This window comes from Sapajus apella, unplaced genomic scaffold, assembly GCF_009761245.1.
Source record: "Sapajus apella isolate SASKATOON/1434 unplaced genomic scaffold, GSC_monkey_1.0 scaffold60, whole genome shotgun sequence".
NCBI lineage: Eukaryota > Metazoa > Chordata > Mammalia > Primates > Cebidae > Sapajus > Sapajus apella.
The window spans coordinates 12927534-12943661 of NW_022437000.1; the positions used below are offsets into that span (position 1 = coordinate 12927534).

A 16128-nucleotide genomic window follows, 5' to 3' on the forward strand; every position below is an offset into this window, starting at 1 on the left:
TTGCGAGCTTTGAATGTGAAAACTAGGATCGAGGGCTTGTCTGCCGTCAGAGAGTGGCCACATACACACATCCTGAATGTGGGCACCTTTAAAATATAAATATCCAGGAAATCCCCCGAAACTTTGGAGAGTAAGCATCAGCTCAGGTTGCCAGCATTTAGATGTTGCATTTAGCCCCGTAGGACAGATGCCACATTCAAGGGCCAGCAGCATTCTTCCCTCTCACTTTTCATTTGGTTTCTTTTCAGTATTTAAAATGTAGGAATCAAGTCTGGATGTCAGAGTATTCTTGATTTAGTTTTCTTTTTTCCCAGGAGGCATGATTAACAAAGAGCCACAATGGCAAACTGTGTGGAGGCAGTGGTGTGGGCTTGCCTGGAGAGCCGTGCTGGTGGGGCTCACCTGGGGTGGCATCTCTGGTCTGCAGAGGCCAGTCTGTGCTGCAAAGCCTGGCGCAGGCACAGGGATGGCAGGAGCGTCCTGGAGTCAAGGGATTAGCTGTGTTTCATTGTAGTAGCTTCTTTTTTCCAGAGATCCAAGTTTAAAAAAGAAAATTCATCTCTTAAAAAATATTGTATGTAAAACCTGCATTTATTCTATACGCAGATCATATTGTTAGAGCCAAAACATCCAGAAACACGGCCTGAAAAAGGCACATGAAAATACCGTTCCCAGAATTAAGTAGTAATGACATTCTGAAGCCTCACTGTTTAAAAAGATCCACTGCTAGTATAACAGGACCCCTGGTATATTTAGAAAATTCATTGTTAAAATCGGGTAAAGTAATATTTGCAAGCATCTGGCCCACGGATGACAGGAGCCGGCATCTGCAGAGGACACTCCCTGCCAGCAGCTGCGGCCCTCGTGCTGCTGGAGTGGTGGCCAGATGCAGACACTTTCTGGTGAGCTGGAGTCTGCAGAGGACACCCAGGACAGTGCACAGCTCCCTGCCAGCAGCTGCGGCTCTCATGCTGCCGGGGCAGTGGCTGGATGTGGACCTGTGAGGTGAGCTGGAATCTGCAGAGGACATTAAGGACGGTGCACAGTTCCCTGCCAGCGACTACAGCCCTCACACAGCTGGGGCAGTGGCCTGATGCAGACCTGTGTGGTGCAGTGTCTCCTGCTGCTGCGGCGAGGGTGGCCACATAGGTGGCGCCCTGCCAGGTGCGTCCAGCCCCAGCCTTGAGGTTGCCCACATTGAGCCCAGGTCTCCTGGGAATCCAGGCCTGCTGTATCTAAAATCTCACCCTCCTTAAACTCCCCTGACCAGGACCCACCATGAGGTTTTCCTGTCAAACTTTACATGCATTTCATAGGACATCTCCAGATTTCATCAGCTCCTATTAGACCAGGCCTTTGTCCTTACAGCCAGGCAGGCATGCGATACCCAGATCTGATCACCTTCTGCCCGTTGGCGCATGTTTTAGAAGCATGTGTGTGTTTTTTGCCCACCTCATGGCTGCTGAAGAACAGTAGCTACTGCATGTCTTCTGTGATGCTTTGTGATTTTGTGTGCCAAGCCTTATTTACAGGCCGTCCCTGAAAGCGAAGGATAATGGTACATTAGCTATTAACGTGACCCTGGAGAGCTCTAATTGAACTGCGCAAATAGAAGAATCCTCCCTCACCAGCTCCTGCTGCTCAGCTCAGCAGGGGGGCTGCTCTTACAAATGTCATCCAGCACAGGCGGCCCATGCTGGGCATTTTCTGGGGCCCCTGGTTTCCTTTCAGAGGATGCAGTATTTTCAGAAAGGGAGTTCGCATTTGTGCTCATCAGTCAGCAGCAGTCAGCTGTGACATCTCCAAACTGTAGAGGCTTTGGACTTTTTGGCCCGCATTCTACATAGAACGATGGAGATTTAGGATCTTACCGCCCTCGTTTAATCTTGTTACGCGGATGAGGGGCCGAGGCCACGGGAGCTGGGCTTCCGCCCTGGGTTCCAGGCAGCGCTTCCTCGCCAGGCTGGCGTGGCCAGTCATTCTGATTCAAGGTCTTATTCCAGTCAGGTTTTGTTTTATTGATTTTTTGTCCATGAAGTCGAATATGGCTTATGTATTGTGTACCTTTCTCTCTGTGTGTTTTTATTCCAATATCTCTTTATCATGGTTTTTATAACTTACCTTGCCCCCGACCTGACCCTAGTACTCTCTTTTCCCACCACGTGTATCCTAATGTGGGAACTGTGCTTTGGCGGCTGACTTTTGTGAAGTTAATTAATATACACTTCATTTAGAGTAGTGGTTGAGCAACTCAAAGAAAGTGAATTTAGTTTTATTACTTAGTTTTTATTTTATACTTAAAGAGCTCTATTTGACTTATTCAGATTTTTGCCATCAATTTTGTGTATACACAAAGGGAAACTAAACAAAATAACTTAGTTAGATTTTCCTAAAATTTTTTTACATTCAGCATCCAACTCCTCTAACCCCCTTTAACTGGGACGTCCCCAGCCATCACCCTCAGTCCTCCTCAGATGCCAGTTTGTTGATGCATTTCTCTTTTCTTGATGCCTCATGTGCCAACAAATAAAGACCTTCAGCTCTTCCTGCGCTCTCAAGACCAGACCCACCCACATTCTCAGAGAAGCAGAACCTTAGAAGTTGCACGGACGTGCATGGTGCATCTGTGTGCGCCGTGTCATGGGCTGGCACTTCTGACCTCAGTAGTGCAGGCACAGGCAGAGACCCAGGCGGGATTTCCGTGTGGCAGTCTGCAGGCAGGTGTCCAATTGTCCAGGTGACCCCATCCTGTTCTCTTAGGGCCTTGCAGGGATTGAATGAGGCCCAGCCCACTCTGGGGGGTGGGGGGGCACATGCTCCACTCAGAGCCAGCTGACTGCAGGTTTGAACCAGCCACATCCACACGACACCGTACAGCCCCCTACGAGGGTTGGACTGGGTGGCTGGAGTTGGGGCTGGGGCCTCAGCAGGCTGACCCCTGACCCACCCGAGGCTGGGCCTCATCCCGGCTCACCTCCCTCATTTCCCTGAAATGCATCATTCTTTCTTGGCCACCTGCCCCGCATGTGCCCAGGCTGACTGCACGTATCATTGCTGTCTTCTAGGGTTTGTTACTTCCCATGCCTTCATTACCCCTGGGGCCTCTCCTCCCACGACTCCTCAGGCCTGGGACACCCCCAGCCCTGCTCATGTGTGGGATACGCATGCCAGCCACCGCCTGGTGGGATTCCAAGTTCTGCCCTGGGGCTCAGGGTACCTGGAGGCTCAAGATGACTTCTTCAAAACCCTCGTGCGCAGGGTCTGGATGGATGGCGGGAGAGCCGTGAATGCAGCAGCTGCCGTGGAAGCAAAGCCTGGGCGTCAGGGTGGGCTGCATCTGCACCTGGTGAGCACCAGGGGTCCCTCAGGAAAAGCAGAGGCCTCCTGCACCCCTGTGCATTCCCTGGAAACTTCCTGTAGGCACAGAATAAGCGTCACATCCCAAACACCTAATGTTGGTATTGTGCATAAATGTTAACCTAGAGGTTTTTATTTGAAAAGTTCGCGTTTAATTTTTAAGTCCTGTTTTTACCAGTTCTGCATGTTCAAGACATACCGTAGGCCTTTTCCCTGTAGCTTCTCTTTAGAAAGAATGTAATGAATTGTGCTGGAATCGCGCTCGTAAGTTCTCCCTCACCCCGCATCCTCTGGGGCTCTCCACTCCGGCCCAGGCAGTTGGCGTGTCAGTTATATTTATATTACGCATCCTGCCATCTGGGGCTCTCATCGAGAATTTCTCGGACATGGTGTGACATCAGTGGGTCCTTTGTTTCGGAGCAAGCGTGTTCTCCTCACTCTCTGGCACGGCCTCGGCGTTAGGGGTTTCCTCTTTCTGGGAAGCTGTTCCTTCTCGAGAACACCGCGTGCTTTGTTCCTGCAGGGCGAGAGGTGGGTCATCCTGGGGGGAAACTGCTGGCCGCTCGCAGAACAATGGGACAGGAGGAGGCTGTCCACGGCTATCTAGGTCTGAGCTGCTCAAAGGTATTCTGTTTTCCATGGCTTTTGCTTCTTGGTTAGATCTTCTATTGGTGGGACTATCTCATCCCCTTTGCATCAACAGAGGGAGAGTATCTGTTGGCGAGGGGGATGTCAAAACCCAAAAGTGGATAATTGGTAACAACCCACTGTGGCACATACCCGTAACAACAGGCTGCACAGGGGCCAGGCGTGGACGACCAGGCTGCACAGGGGCCGGCCGTGGACAGGCATCATGTCCACAGCAGCAACTCACAGGTGCTGGAAACCGAATTTAGAATCTTAGGAGTACACACAGACTCATGAGGCTTTCTCAGTAGTCACGCGTGTCTCCGTCGTGGGAGGTGCACAATGGACACGCCTCAACCTGTTCCATCTATGAGGGCAGCAGCCCCTCCTGCAGGTGTAGAGAAGGCCATCTGTCCTCATGCTGAGCTGCAGCAGGGGCGTCTGTGTCTCGAGGTCCCTCAGTAACCTCGAGGCAGAGGCCGTCTGTCCCTGATGCCTGCTCTTGGGGGGACTGTGTCTTAGTCTGTTTTCTGCTGCCATAACAGAGTATCATGGATTTTTAATTTACAAACAATGAAAGTTTATGTGGCTCATGGTCCTGGAGGTGTGGAAGCCCAAATTTGAGGGGCCATCTCCCAGGCAACGGCATTACCTGGCAAGAGAGCGGAGAGACCCAGAGGGGGCTGAGCTCATTCTCGTAACTAAAACAGCTCTCATCCAGTCATGACAGCAGGGTCCTTAGACCCAGTCACCTTTTCTTAGGCCCCAGCTCCAAGCACAGTGGCATTGGGGTGAGGCTTCCCACACGTGACCTTTGGGGGACACATTAAACCCAGCAGGCTGCCTTGTCCCCTGCTCATTTTGGTTGTTTCGTTGAAACATGGGTGTGATGGATGCTTGAGTTTCTCTCTGAGGGGGTGGGATAGGCTGTCATTCCAGGGAAGGGGGGCTTTGGGGTTTCACTGTCCAGACTGTGTCCGTTCCTATTGTAGTTGACAAATCGCTGCAGACAGTGGCTAATCACGTGCATTCATGGTCTGTAGTTCTGGGGACCAAACATTCTAACCTCAAATTGTGGGCAGGGCCAGTCCCTTCAGGAGGTTACAGGGAGGATCCTTTCCTTGCCCTCTCCAGCTCCAGGGGCTGCACACACGGACACTCACATGCATGCATGCACGCACACACACGCACACACAGACATGCTCACACACATGCATGCACACACATGCACACACGTACACACAGACATGCTCACACGTGCACACAGGCACATGCACACACATGCACACACAAACATGCTCACACATATGCACGCGGACATGCTCACACACAAATGTGCACACAGACATGCTCACACTCATACACTGAGGCACATGCACACACAGACATGCTCACACACACGTGCACACAGACATGCTTACACACATGTGCACACAGACATGCTTACACATGTACACGTGCACACGAACATGCCCACACACATGCACATGGACATGCTCACACGTACACACATGCACATATGTACATGCTCACACACGTACACTCAGGCACATGCGCACATGGACATCACACAGACATGTGCATATGGACATGATCACACACATATGCACATGGACATGCTCACACACATATACTCAGGCACATGCACACACATACATGTGCACACCAGACATTTTCACACATGTACACACACACTTAGGCACATGCACACACATACATGCACACAAGGACATGCTCACATGTGCACATGGACATGTTCACACATGGACACTCAGGCACATGCACACACATACATGCGCACACGGACATGCTCATGCACATACACATGTGCACACGGACATGCACATGCACATACACGCATGTGCACACGGACATGCTCACACATATACAACCAGGCACATGCACACACGTGCACACAGATGTGCTCACACATGTACACACGTGCACACAGACATGCTCATACACGGACACACACTCAGGCACATGCAGACACACACATGCACACACCAGACATGTTCACACATGTATACACACACTCAGGCACATGCATACACATGCATGCACACACAGACATGCTCACACACATACACTCACTCAGGCATATGCACACACATACACATGTGCACACAGACATGCATGTACACATACACACGTGCACATGGACATGCTCACGTACACACTCAGGCACATGCACACATGTGCACACAGACATGCTCACACATACACACGTACACATACATACACACATTCAGGTACATGCACCCACAAACACACATGTGCACATGGGCATGCGCACATACAAGCCATGCACATACACACATGTGGACTTACCATCTAGTGGGGCAGTGCTGTCTCCCCGGAGGCCTGCATGTGCAGATGGGTTGGGGTCCCCCGTGTGGTGCGGGCCAGGCCTGCTATGCTGTGAGGCGCTGGCCATGGGGGTGGGCTTCACTTCTAGCTGACCCAGTTGGTGGCCACATCCCTGGTGCCCAGGCCTGGTCCCTGGCCAGTGCAGCCTTCACACGCGACAGCATGTACAGACTCTTCTTGCCCAGACTGTGGCAACAGGCAGGCCCTCTCCTTCAGCTCGGGACTGCTGGGCAAAGCACAGGTATAACTCTGAGCCAACCCCCCGAAAGCCCCGGCTCTTGAGCCGTTCCCCCAGGACCTCACCCCAGGCTCTGGGAGGGAAGGTCCCAGTTCCTGTCCAGAGAGGGTGTGAGGAAGGAGACCCTGTGTGCACAGGCTCCGCCTCTCTCTCCAGGGCACAGGTGGGAGGGGCCTCAGGCAGCCAATGCCCTCAACACACAGCAGTTTGCTGAATCCAGAATCTGGGCATCTTTGCCTTAATTTTTGGCTCTTCTAAGAAGAATCTAGTTGGTACCCACTTCTCACCAAGTACCTGGCCCATCCTGGGGCAGGGTGTGCTTCCCTTTCTGAACAGGTAAAAGATGTTTGAAGGTGTAGGGCCTGCGGGTGGGAGCCTGTCTGGGCCTGGAGCTCTGGGAGGTGGACGAAAGTGTTCTGGAATATTCCAGGCTGGTGCCATATCTGCCACAGCAGCCTTGTCTGGCTCCTGGCTCAGCTCTTCCATTCTGAAAGGGCCCATGGCTCCCCCCTGCCTCTACCGTTCTCAGTAGGGAATGCTGCTGTCTCTTCACATCCTGCCAACCTGGGGCCCAGGCACGTCTCATGGAATCTAACGCTGTTTTTGAAGGAATTCTTCCTCCATGGAGCAGATTCCTTCTCCTCCTCCGGCAGGGTCTGAGCGTGCTCCTCCTGGCCAGGGTTCCAAGAGAATGGCATCAGAGGGGGACGAGGGTCCCTGAGCACGTCCTCAGCTCCTCAGACCTCCCTCTTCACTCAGGACTGCACAGCGAGGCATGGCTGGGAGGGAACCGCATGTGTGGGCACCAGGGTGGGCACCAGGCAGAACCTCAGGTCGTCAGTAAAGCCCTCAGTGGGCCCCCAGGGCCACTCACCTCCCTGCACCGGTGCCTCCAGCCAGTCCCGTGTGTGCCTGCTCTGTAGCCTGTTGTGGTCCCTTTCCTGCTGTTGTGGGTAAAATTGTGTTCCCTGAAAAGATGTGTTGAGTCCTGACCCCAGCACTCGTGGGTGTGGCCTCAGGTGGAGATGGGCTGCTGCAGATGCATGAGCTCAAATGGAGTCGCCCTGGATCCAACCGCTGGTGTCCATAGAAGATGGGGAGAGACATGGGCAGACAGGTGTGTGGCTGGGTGGCGCCACAGCCAAGGGTGCTGGCCCCCCAGAAGTGGGCAGAGGCAGGGTGGCTCCTCCACTGGTGTGCACAGCCACACCAACCACCCGCTGCTCCAGGCCCTGGTGACTCCACTCCTAGGATGCAGGTGGTTCACAGAGGCTTGGCCTGCAGCCCCCACCGGAGGGGTTGTGCCTGGGGGTCTGATGCATTCAATGTAACTGAGGGAGGCTGGGTTCACCAGGCTGCCTGGGTGAAGACGGTGTCCACTTGCGGTGCATCTCAGCACAGGGTTGGTGGGGAGGGTCCCAGCTGGGGCAATCAGCCTGGGTCAGCGCAGAGCCCACCTCGGATGGCCTCTGCCCATGGTGGTGACTCTTGAAATTCTGTTGAGGCGGCCCTGGGGCCCCGGGCTCTACAGTTGCCCACGTTGATGTCAAGCTTTGAGCTGTGGTTCTTGCCTCCGGAGCAGCTCTCCCCACCATCCGGGCAATTGGTCTCTAGCTAAAGTGAGTTTTCCTTTTATTTTTTAACTAAACAAGCCCATGTTAGCAATACCCGGGCTGCCCCCAGGATGGCGTGAGCCCATCACAATGCTCCCCGTGACAGGGACCCCCCCACCAAGGACTCAGGGGCAGAATCCCACAGCATCCCGTGTCTGCCCCATGTGATGCATGCTATGACATCACTGCACACATAAAAATCATGGACATACTTCAGAAACTTTAAAATAGCCATGCCTTGGCCTGTAACTATTTGTAGGAAATTAACCTAGAGAAACAATCAGATGTGAGATGACGATTTGCCTGTGCGTTTTTTGCCACAGTATTTGTGACAGTCAAGAATCACTAGAAACCCTGATTAAATTTTGAAACACACATCCCAGGAAATATTTACCCAGCTATTTAAAATCATGTAGAAGGGTAGCATCATGAAGAAACGTTTGGGTGAAAAATTTGTTACACGCAATATACATTGCTCTTATAATTCTGTATAAAAGGGCATCAGACGGATAAAGAAAAGACCTCTGGGTGATGCTGTTAAAGTATATTGTATTTTTTCTATATTTTCCAAAGTGAACACAATGATTTTGTACTCAGAAAAAATACATATTACTTGTTTTATGCATCAAAAGGTAATGGTCACTTGTGTGTCAGAACTTTAGATGATGGCGTAAATATTTCCCGGGCCAGCAGTCTTGCCAGATTTTATCCCCAAAAGAACATCTCCGAAGTGTCCTTAATCACTGATTCTGCGTTTATGGTTTATGTTAATGTGAATTCCAGACTTTCTTGCTGGGTAAAGCCATAAAAAAGACAGAAGTCCAACAGCTCCTCCTGTTCCTTCCTCTCCTGTCCCTCCCCGCCCTGTCCCCACTTCAGAAGTCAGTTGTTCAGTCGTCCATGTGGGGACCGGGCCCTGCTGGCTGCTGGGACACAGGGACCTGCTCACACGTCATACTGGCCCCCGAGAGGGAGGTGCTAGCAGCTGCAGCTGCCCTCCCGTCACCGCACGGAAGCCATCACCTACACAGGTGCCATGTCACCTCCGCTGCGGCGTGAGCCCTGGGCGGGCAGGAGCCACTGGCCTTGCTCAGCGCTGCGCCCCGGAGCGGGCCCCGGTTGCCCGGAATCGAGGGTTCGTTTCCAGATTTCCCTCAGCGGGTCTGGGGCCACGGCTCCAGAGCAGCCCTGACATGCTGATGTTACACCCGGGGCTCTCCCAGCTCACCATGAGCTTCTGGACTTCCTCACACAGCCCCGTTCCAGTCTCCACCCTTCCTTATTCCCCTCCCAAGACACGGAGTGAGGCTGTGCAAAAAACACCTGTGCCTGCCCTCATGTGGCCAGGGCCACTGCCCCTCCGCAGCCCGACTCCCCTAGCCTTGGGTGTTGGCTCTGGGAGCTGTGCCCTGCCTGCTGCAGCTCCCATTTCTTAACTCTGTTTGTGGCTGATGATCCGGAATGGTCGCTATGAGGATATTCGGTATCCAGGTGTTGCGTTACCTTCCGCCTCCCTCCTGGGGCGCCTCTGGTTCCTGGGAGAGAGGCCGAGGCAGGATGGAAAGAAGCTGTCCCTTGGGAGACACGGCTTGGGAACTCACCTAGGTGTGCTGGGTCTGCCTGTCGGGATTCTCCTCCCAACGCCGCAGCGTCCCGGACGCTGGCACCACAGGTCTGCGCCTTGGTGCCTCTGTGTGGCCTGAAGCAAGTTGCTGAACCTCTCTGTGCTTATTCTATAAAATACCAAAAACGGTGCCATCTCCCAGCTCTCCGTGAAGATCACTAGTTCACAGCATGGCGGGTGCTGTGGCGGGTGCCCAGGGCTCTCGCGCCAGGCACGGTGGTCACAGTTGTTCTTCAGACAAGTATTAAATGATTTTTATGGAAAGATGGTATCATTTGTGCTATAATTTAAGACAGAATAAAGACTTCATAGAGCTAGAGAGAGAGAGTTTAACGAATCAACTCCTGAAACTGTGGGTGCTGGCAGTCCGAAATCTGCAGGCGGTGGGGCAGCCGGGGCTGGGGAGAGCCGGGCTGTATCGGGCCCGTCTGGGGCACAGCACCTCCTCCTCAGGGAGCCTCCTCTTTCTCTCAAGGCCCTTGATGGATTGGATAAGCCCCGCCCACGTTATGTCACGCGCTGCACTCAAAGTCTACTGATGTAAGTGCCAATCCCATCTAAACACACCTTCATAGAGACAGCTAACCTAGCATTTGACCCAAAATCTGGGCATGGCGGCCCAGCCATGTTGACAAATAGTAAAGCCAACGATCACAGAGACCAAGGGTCTCCACCCTGGTGCCCTACGTGACATGGTGCCAGCTAGAGGATGTCGGCCGGGCAGAGCGGATGGCACAGCGTTGAGGAAAGAGGCTGATGGCATGTGTGGAATGCCCGAGGGTGACGAGGGAGATGAGAGAGGCAGGAGAGGTGAGAGGGTGTGGCCCTTTCCTTTCGTCTTGCTCTTAAGCCGCAGCAGATTTCAGCACTGGCTCTTAAGGTGTGGACCAGCACATTCAACATCCCAGGGAATTTTGCTAGACATGCACATTCTCGGACCCCACCCCAGACATCCTGGATCAGCAAGGAGCCATCAGAATACAGCTGTGTGGGTTTAACAAGCCCTTGGGAGATCTCGATGCAGCCCAAGGCTGGGCAGGCTGGAGGGCACCTGCATGCCAGGAGAGCGGCCAGAGGGGAGGGCAGGTGCCCAGAGGGAGTGTGTGGGCTGTGTGGGCTGGGGACTAGGAAGGGTGTTGTGTCTTAGACTAGTGGAAAGGGCAGGGCCTGCATTTCAGGACCCTTCTGTCTGGACAGGCTTTCCCTGAAGCGGGAGGGGGCAAGTGGGGGTGGGGGTGGGGGTGGGGGTAGGGGAGGGGGCGTGGCGAAGCTTCCCTGAACTGACAGGGAATGAGCTAGGAGACCTTCTGAGGCACCTTTTGCAGACCATGGGTAGGCAGGAAGTAGCAATTGTGCAGCTGCAGGCACAGTGGGGTTGTTTCAGCACTGGGCAGCCCAGGGGACACTTGTCCACGCCCTGAGGCCTTTCCACAGTCCTCACTTCACTGGGCTCCAAAGAGATTCTGTGGAACCTAGTGAAACAGCTGATACTCAATACGTTTCTCATGTTTAAAAAAGCAGTCATTTCTTACAGATTTACTCAATACTTTCTGTCTGTGCTTATTATACCTTTTATTCTGTAATTATTTATTTCCAGATCTGTCTAGCCTATGCAGACCTGCGGGCACTATAAGGCACTACTGTGTCACCTTCATCTTTTTATCACTTTGCCTCGCTCTGTTCCTGAATGGTCACCATCCTGGAATGTCCAGGCGCACATGTGCCACTGGACAACGGGATGTTGGGGCACACACATGCTGCTGGGTGCTGGAATGGTGCACACATGCTCTGCTGGACACTGGGATGCTGGTGCCTGTGCACATGTTATTGGCATGAGCTGTAGTTTGAACCTCAGCCATTTGATGCTTGAATTCCCAAACCATTCATGGAAATGGGTACTTCTTCCTGCTGGGATTTTCTCTCTCTCTCTCTCTCTTTTAACTGATTGTGGGGAAGGGTCTGGTCACATTGTCCAGGCTCAAACTTCTGGGCCCAAATGATCCTTCCACCTCTGCCTCTGCCTCTGCCTCTGCCTCAATCTCTGGAGTAGCTGGCAATATGGGCCTGAAATACTGTTTCTTTAAGGAAGGGCATGTTACCTATTATTCCAAACCACCGGTGTTGGGCAAGGAGAGGTCAGAGTTTCTTGCACATGGCCTTGTAGTGGCGGCCATGGCCCTGCATAGAATCTGCAGGTGGCAGCCAGGACGCTACGGGTGTCGAGTGCACATTGTGGCCTGGTGCCAACCATGGCGAGGGCGGGGAGCCCCGTGCCTGCCGCGCGCACTTCCCTCACCCGGTCCTGCGTCCTTGGGCAGGCGATGCTCCTGCCTGGAGGGGCCGGTCCACCTTCGGTCAGCCACGGACCCACGCATGGAGTCAGCGACCCAGGGACCCACTTACCTGGGCGCGGCGCGGGTGGCATGCGGCCACACGGAGGGGGCGCGCTAGGCTGCTGCGGCCTCTGCAGCTTCTGCACCTGCCACGGGGCGGCCAGAGGTAAAGGGAGGCGCGGTCAGGTGCTGCCCGGCGAGGCAGCTGCGCTTGCTTGGTTGTCCACGCGCGTCCGCGCGGCTGCTCCATAACTGGAAGGCATGGGGACGGGGAATGGGGCGAGAGCGCGGGGGCGCGGGGACTTGCGCGGCATGCGCGGGGCTCCCAGGGGACCTCGGCTGTGACACGCGGAGCCCCCAGATGACCTCGGCGGTGGCAGAAATTTCTAGGTGACCTGTGTGACTGACACGCGGGGCTCCCAGGTGACCTCCGCGGTGACACGCGTGGCTCCCAGGTGACCTGCGGTGGTTGCTCTCCGGGGCGGGCGCGCGCCGCTTCCGCTTCCGCCGAGCCGCCCCCCGCCCCCCGCGGCGCAGCGCGCGCCCCCCTCCCGGTGGCTCGAACCAATCCCGGGAAGGGAGGCGACGGCTCGAGGCCGGGAAGCGCCACCGCGACCCCTCCCCGCCTCCGCTGCGCCCCCTCCCAAATCCGCGAGGAGGATCGTTTGTGCTGCGTTGGAGGATGAGGTTTTGGCTGCGGACTGAAGAGATGGCCCTGGAAGAAATGGTGCAGAGACTAAACGCGGTTTCGAGGCACACGGGTAGGAGGGGCTGCGGCCTCAGTGATGAGCTTCAGCTTGACAGCAGGGGCTGCATTGTAGGGAAACGCGTCTGGTGTTCTAAGCCACCCTCGTGTTCCCTGTAGCAGCCAGCTGTGGTATGGGGGCACTGGTGGGTAGCCGGTGTGCTTCCAGGGGCTGTCGGCGATTGCATGCTGCCCGGGAGGGTTAAAATGACTGCGCACCGGTGACTCGGGCTCTCTCGGGGACGCTGGGTCTGCATGCGGAGCCATTTGTGTGTCTGAAATCTGCCCATGCACCTGCCTGTACTCAGCGCTGGCCATGGACATGGAGAACGCACAAGTGCTTGCGAACTGAGAACCATCTGAGCCAAGGGCTTTCACAGCTTGGGGTCTCAGAGCCAGAGGCAGGGATGGTGAAGCCGCTGGAAGCTCATTTTGAGGAAGAAAAAATCTGGACGAATCGAGTGGTTCTTTTCTTCATTAAATGCAATTTAAACCTCAGACAAATGTTTCAGACGGTGTGGGTAAAGAGTGGACTCTGGCGTCACTGGACGTTCATTTTCAGTATTAATCAAAATATTACTTCAAATAAGCTTTGAAGAGCAGTTCAGATAGATTCTTTAAGACGTAAGCAGAGACTGGGCTGACAGCTTGCCTCTGGCCATGGCTTTCAGGCAGTGACATCTGAGTTCTCACCCTCCGTTATGCAGAAGGAAGAGGCATCCTTAATAGTTTTCCTTAAAATGAAGAGGGAATAATGCTATATCCTTAAATCAGCCAGCAAATGTTTTGTCTGACGTTGCCATATGTTATGTTCTATATGCCATTACTAGTTGTCTAACTAGGTCTTGCCTGGAAGATTAAAATGTCAGTTACTTGGTTTGGGTGTGGTTCTATCTCTTTCTCTACCCACCCTGATGGATTTTGAAAGCAAACCAATGAATAAATCAGCATAAGTACCATTGTATGGGATGGTCTAATCAAGCTGTTTTTAATGTGAGTTTTTGGGAACAAAGCTGCTGGATTTATTGTATCTGGGTCGAAAGAAAACAAAACCATTTCCATGACGTCTGCTCCCCGATTTTTTCAGAATCAGCTCTCTTTTATTGAAGCTTGAGTGGAGCTTTTCCGTGCAGGGTTTGTAGGGTCTGAGTACAGCGAAGGGCTGTGTGGATGCCAGGTTCACAGGGAGGCTTCCAATCGGCTGGGGTGGGGGCGGAGAAAGCGCCCTCTGTGTGCCTCTGCGTGTGGCTCGGTGTCAGAATCACAGAGTGGGACTGCTCCAGAGAGTGATGTCATTCCCTAGGTTTTTAGGGATTGGGGTTTCTTCATGAGCTCCGAGAGACACCTGCGCATTCTTAATTGTAAAAAGGCTATCTCAGAAGAGCAGCAGTGACACCAGCCAGTCCCTGAATGTCATGGAGCTGGGTGCTCGGTGCGGGCCATCGTCTCCTCAGGAGCAGGCAGTGAGATGTGCATCCTCCCACACATCAGCATTACCGGTAATCGCATGCTTCACCAGGACTTTCAAATCCAGCTTACCAGATAGCCACCGTTAGGAGCACCCCACAGTGTTTAGTTAGGGAGGGTGAGCCTGCATCATACCCCACTGACCACCCACTAATGCTGGCCTCTTCCTTTAGTGCAAACCCATTTTTTGCTGACGCTGTGTGTGAGGTACCACTGAACGGGGGCAGCTTATGAGGCTGAGAGGCTGTAAAGCCATCACACGGTGGATAAATTGTGTGGCATCGACATGATGCTGCTGCAGAGTGTAGGGGTGTGGTGCACGTTCTCTGGTAGGGCTATAGGTCAAGGTTAACCTGATCCCCACCTTGGGTTTAAATTCCAAGCACTTCCTCAGGAGAATTACCCACCAGCAGAAGGACACCGTTCAGCTCGAGGTCACAGAGCTGCTTCTCCCTCTAGGGTCATGCTAGGGTCCATGCCAGGTAAGAGCTGACGACAGCAGTGGCATCTGGCATAGGTCCTCAGGGCAGGGGTGGGGCTGGGTCACAACTGAGGGTTTGCAATACAGCGGCTGGCCTTAGAGCAGCTGCCTCATTCAGCTGCACAGAGCTTCACCCTCTGCAGATTCGCCCCCAGCCCACAGGCATTTTATCTTTGCTGCTGCTCAGGACATGCTGCTGCAGTGTTTTAGTTACAGATGTATGCCTTTCTTCTGTCACCTAGAGCCTTCATTATCCAGGCTAATCTGCATGTGAAGCAGGATAATGTGTGCTGGCCATATGGTCTGGGAATCTGTATCCCTTGACCTTGAGAATTGACATTTTATGTACTCTTCTGGACCTGCTCTTCAGTAACAAGGCTGGGGCACCTTCCCCTGAACCAAAGGGCTCATTTTCACCTGTTCTGGTTTTCACTTTGGATTATTAGCCATTGGTGAAAAGGTAGAAGACATTTGAAGGAGCAATGCTATGGATCTAGTTGATTTAAGTATTCGATGAACACAGAACAGTGGTCCTCTAACGAGATCATATATCTGCATCACCTGGAGAGCTTGTTAAAGCACAGGCTGCTGGGCCCACCCTCACAGTTTCTGACTCAGGAAGTCTGGGGCAGGGTCTGAGAATTGACATTTTTAAGTTCTTGATGAAGATAGTGCTAGTCCAGGAATCAAACTTGGAGAACTGCTGTAATAGAAGTGTCTTTAAATCTAGCCCTGCCTTTTCCATTAGTTGACCTAATACTAACTCTTGTCATGACAGATTATGATAGATGGATAATGCATGGATGGATGGGTGACTGGATGGATGGATGGATGGATGGGTAGATGGGTGGGTGGATGAATGTAGGGGTGGATGAGTAGATGTGTGGGTGGGCGGATGAATGAATGATGATAGATGGATGAATATGTGGGTGGATGGATGGATGGATGGGTAAATGAGTTAGTAGATGGATGAGTGGATGGGTGGATATAAGGTAGATGGAGGGGTAGTTGGATGGTGTATGGATGGATGGATGACTGGAGGGATGGATGGGTGGGTAGATGGATAGATGGAGAGATGGATGCATAGATGAGTGGATGCATGGATGGATGACTGGATGTATGGATAGGTGGGCAATGGTTTGATGGATGGATAGATGGGTGGGTGGATGCATAGATGAATGGGTGGATGAATGGGTAGATGGGTGGGTGGATGCATAGATGAATGGGTGGATGAATGGGTAGATGGGTGGGTGGATAGATGGGTAGCTGGATG

The 16128-nt window shown here is 53.2% G+C and overlaps 1 protein-coding gene and 2 long non-coding RNA genes across 8 annotated transcripts in view; 1 reads left to right on the forward strand and 2 right to left on the reverse strand.

Moving 5' to 3' along the window:
• Positions 1–16128, forward strand: part of MCF2L (MCF.2 cell line derived transforming sequence like) — a 200882-nt gene that overhangs the window by 59829 nt on the left and 124925 nt on the right. For 2 of the 6 annotated variants that reach the window (XM_032246267.1, XM_032246282.1), the window contains exon 1: positions 12062–12328. The exons of 2 other annotated variants lie outside the window; for them this stretch is intronic. In XM_032246267.1, coding sequence (XP_032102158.1) covers positions 12079–12328 — 250 coding nt within the window. In that variant the 5' untranslated portion in view covers positions 12062–12078. Of the gene's footprint in view, positions 1–12061; positions 12329–12712; positions 12924–16128 lie in introns of those variants that run through there. 2 more of the 6 variants (XM_032246274.1, XM_032246280.1) reach the window with 2 other exon arrangements.
• LOC116528838 overlaps positions 1–16128 on the reverse strand; it is a 31539-nt gene that overhangs the window by 6532 nt on the left and 8879 nt on the right. The window lies entirely within an intron of this gene.
• On the reverse strand, positions 3460–8994 carry LOC116528840. Its single transcript, XR_004259238.1, has 3 exons — positions 7467–8994; positions 6316–6577; positions 3460–3874 (listed from the first exon to the last, which is right to left on the reverse strand). It is a non-coding gene; the product is annotated as an uncharacterized LOC116528840 (long non-coding RNA).